The following is an 11570-nucleotide window of genomic DNA, read 5'->3' as shown; positions in this document are numbered from 1 at the left end:
ATCGATGCTCCTGATTCGCCACGAAACGCAGCAGACCCCTCCCACTCAGCAGATGGCGCCCAATCTGCAGCCTCACAGGCAGGACGGAGAGCAGCCATTGGTCGTCCTAGAGCCCAAAGAGCTCCAGCAGCACCTCCCCCAACCCATGACCTCTATGCACTGTAACCCCAACCCCACCCCGACCCCGACCCCACTGACCCTGACCCAGAACCACCACTCTCAACTCCTCCTGCTGCAACACAGACGTCTTCAGAGTCAGGAGAGAGAGATGGAGAAAGAGGTGGAAAGAGAGAGGCAGAGGGAGGTGGAAAGGGAGAGGGGAAGGCAGCTCTTACTCCTGCACCAGAGACTCAGCCAGCCGACTCCCTTAGAGTCCCTGTTTGCTAACATCAACAGCGTGGCTAATGCAAACATGGCTCTTTCGACTACTGTTAATATGGACAGTGCCAATGCCACTATGGGTAATGTTAACATGACCAATATGGCTAATGGGCGGGTTAGAGTAAAGGAGGAGAGGGGGCGGGGTTACGAGGCAGAGGACACACCCATGGACACGGGTCAAAGGTCGGAGGTCACGGATGTCTCGGAGGAGCTAGAGATATCGTTCGACAGCCAGTTCCCTGACCTCATCTCTGAGCTCATCACAGAGGCCGACGCCCCCAACACACACACCTCGGTCCTCGTCCCGAACCCGGCTCCCACCAGCCTGTTCCCTACGGGGGTACGTTACATGGTTCCTCCCCAGCCCTCCCCCTCCTCCTCCTTCCTCCCCTTCCCCCCTCTTCCCCCTAACAACGGGACTGAGCTACAACGCCTAGCAACCATCACAGACTTCTCCCCCGAGTGGTCCTACCCAGAGGTGAGACAGGGGAGAGGGGGGCCTGTCTGGGTTGATTTAATGGGAAGCCTTTTGAACATGACCTATTTATTGACCTTATATTGATTATAAATTTGACTGTATTTATGAGATCACATGTTATGTATATTGCTGTATGTGTGCAAGATTTTCAAATAAACCTTCATCTAAACCTGAGCAGAGAAATATGTTCAAATGAACCTTCATCTAAACCTGAGCAGAGAAGCAGAAAGTGAGACTAATAGGTAGTTTATACGTCTGTCAGGGTGGTGTGAAGGTGTTGATAACAGGTCCCTGGTTGGAGGCTACTGGACGTTACAGCTGCGTATTTGACCAGACCACCGTCCCCGCTTCACTTATTCAGCCTGGAGTACTACGGAGCTACTGCCCTGGTAGGTACACGCACGCACAGTATCCTCTAGATGGCAGAATGGTTGTTACTGTGTCCTCTAGATGGCAGAATGGTTGTTACTGTGTCCACTAGATGGCAGAATGGTTGTTACTGTGTCCACTAGATGGCAGAATGGTTGTTACTGTGTCCACTAGATGGCAGAATGGTTGTTATGTGTCCTCTAGATGGCAGAATGGTTGTTACTGTGTACTCTAGATGGCAGAATGGTTGTTGCAGAATGGTTGTTACTGTGTCCACTAGATGGCAGAATGGTTGTTACTGTGTCCACTAGATGGCAGAATGGTTGTTACTGTGTCCACTAGATGGCAGAATGGTTGTTACTGTGTCCACTAGATGGCAGAATGGTTGTTACTGTGTCCACTAGATGGCAGAATGGTTGTTACTGTGTCCTCTAGATGGCAGAATGGTTGTTGCAGAATGGTTGTTACTGTGTCCACTAGATGGCAGAATGGTGCAGAATGGTTGTTACTGTGTCCACTAGATGGCAGAATGGTTGTTACTGTGTTCACTAGATGGCAGAATGGTTGTTACTGTGTCCACTAGATGGCAGAATGGTTGTTACTGTGTTCACTAGATGGCAGAATGGTTGTTACTGTGTTCACTAGATGGCAGTATGGTTGTTACTGTGTCCACTAGATGGCAGAATGGTTGTTACTGTGTCCACTAGATGGCAGAATGGTTGTTGCAGAATGGTTGTTACTGTGTCCACTAGATGACAGAATGGTTGTTGCAGAATGGTTGTTACTGTGTCCACTAGATGGCAGAATGGTTGTTGCAGAATGGTTGTTACTGTGTCCACTAGATGGCAGAATGGTTGTTGCAGAATGGTTGTTACTGTGTCCACTAGATGACAGAATGGTTGTTACTGTGTCCACTAGATGGCAGAATGGTTGTTACTGTGTCCTCTAGATAGCAGAATGGTTGTTACTGTGTCCTCTAGATGGCAGAATGGTTGTTACTGTGTCCACTAGATGGCAGAATGGTTGTTACTGTGTCCACTAGATGGCAGAATGGTTGTTACTGTGTCCACTAGATGGCAGAATGGTTGTTACTGTGTCCACTAGATGGCAGAATGGTTGTTGCAGAATGTATTGTTACTGTGTCCACTAGATGGCAGAATGGTTGTTACTGTGTCCACTAGATGGCAGAATGGTTGTTGCAGAATGGTTGTTACTGTGTCCACTAGATGGCAGAATGGTTGTTACTGTGTCCACTAGATGGCAGAATGGTTGTTACTGTATCCTCTAGATGGCAGAATGGCTGTTACTGTGTTCACTAGATGGCAGAATGGTTGTTACTGTGTCCACTAGATGGCAGAATGGTTGTTATGTGTCCTCTAGATGGCAGAATGGTTGTTACTGTGTACTCTAGATGGCAGAATGGTTGTTGCAGAATGGTTGTTACTGTGTCCACTAGATGGCAGAATGTTTGTTACTGTGTCCACTAGATGGCAGAATGGTTGTTACTGTGTCCACTAGATGGCAGAATGGTTGTTAGATGGCAGAATGGTTGTCCACTAGATGGCAGAATGGTTGTTACTGTGTCCACTAGATGGCAGAATGGTTGTTACTGTGTCCTCTAGATGGCAGAATGGTTGTTGCAGAATGGTTGTTACTGTGTCCACTAGATGGCAGAATGGTTGTTACTGTGTCCACTAGATGGCAGAATGGTTGTTACTGTGTCCACTAGATGGCAGAATGGTTGTTACTGTGTTCACTAGATGGCAGAATGGTTGTTACTGTGTCCACTAGATGGCAGAATGGTTGTTGCAGAATGTTTGTTTCTGTGTCCACTAGATGGCAGAATGGTTGTTACTGTGTCCACTAGATGGCAGAATGGTTGTTGCAGAATGGTTGTTACTGTGTCCACTAGATGGCAGAATGGTTGTTACTGTGTCCACTAGATGGCAGAATGGTTGTTGCAGAATGGTTGTTACTGTGTCCACTAGATGGCAGAATGGTTGTTACTGTGTCCACTAGATGGCAGTATGGTTACTGTGTCCACTAGATGGCAGAATGGTTGTTACTGTGTCCACTAGATGGCAGAATGGTTGTTACTGTGTCCACTAGATGGCAGAATGGTTGTTACTGTGTCCACTAGATGGCAGAATGGTTGTTACTGTGTCCACTAGATGGCAGAATGTTGTTGTCCACTAGATGGCAGAACTGTGTCCACTAGATGGCAGAATGGTTGTTACTGTGTCCACTAGATGGCAGAATGCAGGTTGTTACTGTGTCCACTAGATGGCAGAATGGTTGTTACTGTGTCCACTAGATGGCAGAATGGTTGTTGCAGAATGGTTGTTACTGTGTCCACTAGATGGCAGAATGGTTGTTACTGTGTCCACTAGATGGCAGAATGGTTGTTGCAGAATGGTTGTTACTGTGTCCACTAGATGGCAGAATGGTTGTTACTGTGTCCACTAGATGGCAGAATGGTTGTTACTGTGTCCACTAGATGGCAGAATGGTTGTCCACTAGATGGCAGAATGGTTGTGTTCCACTAGATGGCAGAATGGTTGTTACTGTGTCCACTAGATGGCAGAATGGTTGTTACTGTGTCCACTAGATGGCAGAATGTTGTTGTCCACTAGATGGCAGAATGGTTGTTACTGTGTCCACTAGATGGCAGAATGGTTGTTACTGTGTCCACTAGATGGCAGAATGGTTGTTACTGTATCCTCTAGATGGCAGAATGGTTGTTACTGTGTTCACTAGATGGCAGAATGGTTGTTACTGTGTCCACTAGATGGCAGAATGGTTGTTGCAGAATGGTTGTTACTGTGTCCACTAGATGGCAGAATGGTTGTTACTGTGTCCACTAGATGGCAGAATGGTTGTTACTGTGTCCACTAGATGGCAGAATGGTTGTTACTGTGTCCACTAGATGGCAGAATGGTTGTTACAGAATGGTGTTACTGGCAGACTAGATGGCAGAATGGTTGTTACTGTGTCCACTAGATGGCAGAATGGTTGTTACTGTGTCCACTAGATGGCAGAATGGTTGTTACTGTGTCCACTAGATGGCAGAATGGTTGTTACTGTGTCCACTAGATGGCAGAATGGTTGTTACTGTGTCCACTAGATGGCAGAATGGTTGTTACTGTGTTCACTAGATGGCAGAATGGTTGTTACTGTGTCCACTAGATGGCAGAATGGTTGTTACTGTGTCCACTAGATGGCAGAATGGTTGGCAGAATGGTTGTTACTGTGTCCACTAGATGGCAGAATGGTTGTTACTGTGTCCACTAGATGGCAGAATGGTTGTTACTGTGTCCACTAGATGGCAGAATGGTTACTGTGTCCACTAGATGGCAGAATGGTTGTTACTGTGTCCACTAGATGGCAGAATGGTTGTTGCAGAATGGTTGTTACTGTGTCCACTAGATGGCAGAATGGTTGTTACTGTGTCCACTAGATGGCAGAATGGTTGTTGCAGAATGGTTGTTACTGTGTCCACTAGATGGCAGAATGGTTGTTACTGTGTCCACTAGATGGCAGAATGGTTGTTACTGTGTCCACTAGATGGCAGAATGGTTGTTACTGTGTCCACTAGATGGCAGAATGGTTGTTACTGTGTCCACTAGATGGCAGAATGGTTGTTACTGTGTCCTCTAGATGGCAGAATGGTTGTTGCAGAATGGTTGTTACTGTGTCCACTAGATGGCAGAATGGTTGTTACTGTGTCCACTAGATGGCAGAATGGTTGTTACTGTGTTCACTAGATGGCAGAATGGTTGTTACTGTGTCCACTAGATGGCAGAATGGTTGTTACTGTGTCCACTAGATGGCAGAATGGTTGTTACTGTGTCCACTAGATGGCAGAATGGTTGTTACTGTGTCCACTAGATGGCAGAATGGTTGTTATGTGTCCACTAGATGGCAGAATGGTTGTTACTGTGTCCACTAGATGGCAGAATGGTTGTTACTGTGTCCACTAGATGGCAGAATGGTTGTTACTCTGCAGATGGCTGTGTCCACTAGATGGCAGAATGGTTGTTACTGTGTCCACTAGATGGCAGAATGGTTGTTACTGTGTCCACTAGATGGCAGAATGGTTGTTACTGTGTCCACTAGATGGCAGAATGGTTGTTACTGTGTCCACTAGATGGCAGAATGGTTGTTACTGTGTCCACTAGATGGCAGAATGGTTGTCCACTAGATGCAGAATGTTGTTACTGTGTCCACTAGATGGCAGAATGGTTGTTACTGTGTCCACTAGATGGCAGAATGGTTGTTACTGTGTCCACTAGATGGCAGAATGGTTGTTACTGTGTCCACTAGATGGCAGAATGGTTGTTGCAGAATGATTGTTACTGTGTCCACTAGATGGCAGAATGGTTGTTACTGTGTCCACTAGATGGCAGAATGGTTGTTGCAGAATGGTTGTTACTGTGTCCACTAGATGGCAGAATGGTTGTTACTGTCCACTAGATCCACTAGATGGCAGAATGGTTGTTACTGTGTCCACTAGATGGCAGAATGGTTGTTACTGTGTCCACTAGATGGCAGAATGCAGAATGTTGTTACTGTGTCCACTAGATGGCAGAATGGTTGTTACTGTGTCCACTAGATGGCAGAATGGTTGTTACAGAATGTGTCCACTAGATGGCAGAATGGTTGTTGCAGAATGGTTGTTACTGTGTCCACTAGATGGCAGAATGGTTGTTACTGTGTCCACTAGATGGCAGAATGGTTGTTGCAGAATGGTTGTTACTGTGTCCACTAGATGGCAGAATGGTTGTTACTGTGTCCACTAGATGGCAGAATGGTTGTTACTGTGTCCACTAGATGGCAGAATGGTTGTTACTGTGTCCACTAGATGGCAGAATGGTTGTTACTGTGTCCACTAGATGGCAGAATGGTTGTTACTGTGTCCACTAGATGGCAGAATGGTTGTTGCAGAATGGTTGTTACTGTGTCCACTAGATGGCAGAATGGTTGTTACTGTGTCCACTAGATGGCAGAATGGTTGTTACAGAATGTTGTTACTGTGTCCACTAGATGGCAGAATGGTTGTTACTGTGTTCACTAGATGGCAGAATGGTTGTTACTGTGTCCACTAGATGGCAGAAGAATGGTTGTTACTGTGTCCACTAGATGGCAGAATGGTTGTTACTGTGTCCACTAGATGGCAGAATGGTTGTTGCAGAATGGTTGTTACTGTGTCCACTAGATGGCAGAATGGTTGTTACTGTGTCCACTAGATGGCAGAATGGTTGTCCACTTGCAGAATGGTTGTTACTGTGTCCACTAGATGGCAGAATGGTTGTTACTGTGTCCACTAGATGGCAGAATGGTTGTTACTGTGTCCACTAGATGGCAGAATGGTTGTTACTGTGTCCACTAGATGGCAGAATGGTTGTTACTGTGTCCACTAGATGGCAGAATGGTTGTTACTGTGTCCACTAGATGGCAGAATGGTTGTTACTGTGTCCACTAGATGGCAGAATGGTTGTTACTGTGTCCACTAGATGGCAGAATGGTTGTTACTGTGTCCACTAGATGGCAGAATGGTTGTTACTGTGTTCACTAGATGGCAGAATGGTTGTTACTGTGTCCACTAGATGGCAGAATGGTTGTTACTGTGTCCACTAGATGGCAGAATGGTTGTTACTGTGTCCACTAGATGGCAGAATGGTTGTTACTGTGTCCACTAGATGGCAGAATGGTTGTTATGTGTCCTCTAGATGGCAGAATGGTTGTTACTGTGTCCACTAGATGGCAGAATGGTTGTTACTGTGTCCACTAGATGGCAGAATGGTTGTTACTGTGTCCACTAGATGGCAGAATGGTTGTTACTGTGTCCTAGATGGCAGAATGGCAGAATGGTTGTTATGGCAGAATGGTTGTCCACTAGATGGCAGAATGGTTGTTGCAGAATGGTTGTTACTGTGTCCACTAGATGGCAGAATGGTTGTTACTGTGTCCACTAGATGGCAGAATGGTTGTTACTGTGTCCACTAGATGGCAGAATGGTTGTTACTGTGTCCACTAGATGGCAGAATGTTGTTACTGTGTCCACTAGATGGCAGAATGGTTGTTACTGTGTCCACTAGATGGCAGAATGGTTGTTACTGTGTCCACTAGATGGCAGAATGGTTGTTACTGTGTCCTCTAGATGGCAGAATGGTTGTTACTGTGTCCACTAGATGGCAGAATGGTTGTTACTGTGTCCACTAGATGGCAGAATGGTTGTTACTGTGTTCACTAGATGGCAGAATGGTTGTTACTGTGTCCACTAGATGGCAGAATGGTTGTTACTGTGTCCACTAGATGGCAGAATGGTTGTTGCAGAATGGTTGTTACTGTGTCCACTAGATGGCAGAATGGTTGTTGCAGAATGGTTGTTACTGTGTCCACTAGATGGCAGAATGTTTGTTACTGTGTCCACTAGATGGCAGAATGGTTGTTACTGTGTCCACTAGATGGCAGAATGGTTGTTGCAGAATGGTTGTTACTGTGTCCACTAGATGGCAGAATGGTTGTGCAGAATGGTTGTTACTGTGTCCACTAGATGGCAGAATGGTTTGTTACTGTGTCCACTAGATGGCAGAATGGTTGTTGTCCACTAGATGGCAGAATGGTTGTTACTGTGTCCACTAGATGGCAGAATGGTTGTTACTGTGTCCACTAGATGGCAGAATGGTTGTTACTGTGTTCACTAGATGGCAGAATGGTTGTTACTGTGTCCACTAGATGGCAGAATGGTTGTTACTGTGTCCACTAGATGGCAGAATGGTTGTTACTGTGTCCACTAGATGGCAGAATGGTTGTTACTGTGTCCACTAGATGGCAGAATGGTTGTTACTGTGTCCACTAGATGGCAGAATGGTTGTTGCAGAATGGTTGTTACTGTGTCCTCTAGATGGCAGAATGGTTGTTACTGTGTCCACTTGCAGAATGGTTGTTGGTTGTTACTGTGTCCACTAGATGGCAGAATGGTTGTTGCAGAATGGTTGTTACTGTGTCCACTAGATGGCAGAATGGTTGTTACTGTGTTACTAGATGGCAGAATGCAGTTGTTACTGTGTCCACTAGATGGCAGAATGGTTGTTACTGTGTCCACTAGATGGCAGAATGGTTGTTACTGTGTCCACTAGATGGCAGAATGGTTGTTACTGTGTCCACTAGATGGCAGAATGGTTGTTACTGTGTCCACTAGATGGCAGAATGGTTGTTACTGTGTCCACTAGATGGCAGAATGGTTGTTACTGTGTCCACTAGATGGCAGAATGGTTGTTACTGTGTCCACTAGATGGCAGAATGGTTGTTACTGTGTCCACTAGATGGCAGAATGGTTGTCCACTAGATGGCAGAATGGTTGTTACTGTGTCCACTAGATGGCAGAATGGTTGTTACTGTGTGGCAGAATGGTTGTTACTGTGTCCACTAGATGGCAGAATGGTTGTTACTGTGTCCACTAGATGGCAGAATGGTTGTTACTGTGTCCACTAGATGGCAGAATGGTTGTTACTGTGTCCACTAGATGGCAGAATGTTGTTACTTGTCCACTAGATGCAGAATGTTTGTTACTGTGTCCACTAGATGGCAGAATGGTTGTTACTGTGTCCACTAGATGGCAGAATGGTTGTTGCAGAATGGTTGTTACTGTGTCCACTAGATGGCAGAATGGTTGTTACTGTGTCCACTAGATGGCAGAATGGTTGTTACTGTGTCCACTAGATGGCAGAATGGTTGTTACTGTGTCCACTAGATGGCAGAATGGTTGTTACTGTGTCCACTAGATGGCAGAATGGCAGAATGGTTGTTACTGTGTCCTCTAGATGGCAGAATGGTTGTTGCAGAATGGTTGTTACTGTGTCCACTAGATGGCAGAATGGTTGTTACTGTGTCCACTAGATGGCAGAATGGTTGTTACTGTGTTCACTAGATGGCAGAATGGTTGTTACTGTGTCCACTAGATGGCAGAATGGTTGTTACTGTGTTCACTAGATGGCAGAATGGTTGTTACTGTGTTCACTAGATGGCAGTATGGTTGTTACTGTGTCCACTAGATGGCAGAATGGTTGTTACTGTGTCCACTAGATGGCAGAATGGTTGTTGCAGAATGGTTGTTACTGTGTCCACTAGATGGCAGAATGGTTGTTACTGTGTCCACTAGATGGCAGAATGGTTGTTGCAGAATGGTTGTTACTGTGTCCACTAGATGGCAGAATGGTTGTTGCAGAATGGTTGTTACTGTGTCCACTAGATGACAGAATGGTTGTTACTGTGTCCACTAGATGGCAGAATGGTTGTTACTGTGTCCACTAGATGGCAGAATGGTTGTTACTGTGTCCACTAGATGGCAGAATGGTTGTTACTGTGTCCACTAGATGGCAGAATGGTTGTTACTGTGTCCACTAGATGGCAGAATGGTTGTTACTGTGTCCACTAGATGGCAGAATGCAGGTTGTTACTGTGTCCACTAGATGGCAGAATGGTTGTTACTGTGTCCACTAGATGCAGAATGGTTGTTGCAGAATGGTTGTTACTGTGTCCACTAGATGGCAGAATGGTTGTTACTGTGTCCACTAGATGGCAGAATGGTTGTTGTGCTAGATGGCAGAATGGTTGTTACTGTGTCCACTAGATGGCAGAATGGTTGTTACTGTGTCCACTAGATGGCAGAATGGTTGTTGCAGAATGGTTGTTACTGTGTCCACTAGATGGCAGAATGGTTGTTACTGTGTCCACTAGATGGCAGAATGGTTGTTACTGTGTCCACTAGATGGCAGAATGGTTGTTACTGTGTCCACTGGCAGATGGCAGAATGGTTGTTACTGTGTCCACTAGATGGCAGAATGGTTGTTACTGTGTCCACTAGATGGCAGAATGGTTGTTACTGTGTCCACTAGATGGCAGAATGGTTGTTACTGTGTCCACTAGATGGCAGAATGGTTGTGTCCACTAGATGCAGAATGGTTGTTACTGTGTCCACTAGATGGCAGAATGGTTGTTGCAGAATGGTTGTTACTGTGTCCACTAGATGTTGCAGAATGGTTGTTACTGTGTCCACTAGATGGCAGAATGTTGTTACTTGTTGCAGAATGGTTGTTACTGTGTCCACTAGATGGCAGAATGGTTGTTACTGTGTCCACTAGATGGCAGAATGGTTGTTACTGTGTCCACTAGATGGCAGAATGTTACTGTGTTGGCAGAATGGTTGTTACTGTGTCCACTAGATGGCAGAATGGTTGGTTGTTGATGGCAGAATGGTTGTTACTGTGTCCACTAGATGGCAGAATGGTTGTTGTTGGCAGAATGGTTGTTACTGTGTCCACTAGATGGCAGAATGGTTGTTGCAGAATGGTTGTTACTGTGTCCACTAGATGGCAGAATGGTTGTTACTGTGTCCACTAGATGGCAGAATGGTTGTTACTGTGTCCACTAGATGGCAGAATGGTTGTTACTGTGTCCACTAGATGGCAGAATGGTTGTTACTGTGTCCACTAGATGGCAGAAATGCAGAATGTTGTTACTGTGTCCACTAGATGGCAGAATGGTTGTTACTGTGTCCACTAGATGGCAGAATGGTTGTTACTGTGTCCACTAGATGGCAGAATGGTTGTTGCAGAATGGTTGTTACTGTGTCCTGTGTCCACTAGATGGCAGAATGGTTGTTACTGTGTCCACTAGATGGCAGAATGGTTGTTACTGTGTCCACTAGATGGCAGAATGGTTGTTGCAGAATGGTTGTTACTGTGTCCACTAGATGGCAGAATGGTTGTTACTGTGTCCACTAGATGGCAGAATGGTTGTTACTGTGTCCACTAGATGGCAGAATGGTTGTTACTGTGTCCACTAGATGGCAGAATGGTTGTTACTGTGTCCACTAGATGGCAGAATGGTTGTTACTGTGTCCACTAGATGGCAGAATGGTTGTTACTGTGTCCACTAGATGGCAGAATGGTTGTTACTGTGTCCACTAGATGGCAGAATGGTTGTTACTGTGTCCACTAGATGGCAGAATGGTTGTTACTGTGTCCACTAGATGGCAGAATGGTTGTTACTGTGTCCACTAGATGGCAGAATGGTTGTTACTGTGTCCACTAGATGGCAGAATGGTTGTTGTGTCCACAGAATGGCAGAATGGTTGTTACTGTGTCCACTAGATGGCAGAATGGTTGTTACTGTGTCCACTAGATGGCAGAATGGTTGTTGTTGCAGAATGGTTGTTACTGTGTCCACTAGATGGCAGAATGGTTGTTACTGTGTCCACTAGATGGCAGAATGGTTGTTACTGTGTCCACTAGATGGCAGAATGGTTGTTACTGTGTCCACTAGATGGCAGAATGGT

General features: G+C 45.7%; 1 protein-coding gene across 1 annotated transcript in view; it reads left to right on the top strand.

Moving 5' to 3' along the window:
* camta2 (calmodulin binding transcription activator 2) overlaps nt 1-11570 on the top strand; it is a 180436-nt gene that overhangs the window by 73119 nt on the left and 95747 nt on the right. Inside the window, 2 exon segments of the mRNA XM_046329061.1 lie at nt 1-859; nt 1122-1248. The exon segment at nt 1-859 is cut by the window's left edge and continues 441 nt beyond it. Of these exon segments, the coding sequence (XP_046185017.1) occupies nt 1-859; nt 1122-1248 (986 nt within the window).

The sequence above is a fragment of the Oncorhynchus gorbuscha genome, linkage group LG25 (assembly GCF_021184085.1).
Source record: "Oncorhynchus gorbuscha isolate QuinsamMale2020 ecotype Even-year linkage group LG25, OgorEven_v1.0, whole genome shotgun sequence".
Lineage (NCBI taxonomy): Eukaryota > Metazoa > Chordata > Actinopteri > Salmoniformes > Salmonidae > Oncorhynchus > Oncorhynchus gorbuscha.
This window is presented reverse-complemented; position numbering and strand designations above follow the sequence as displayed.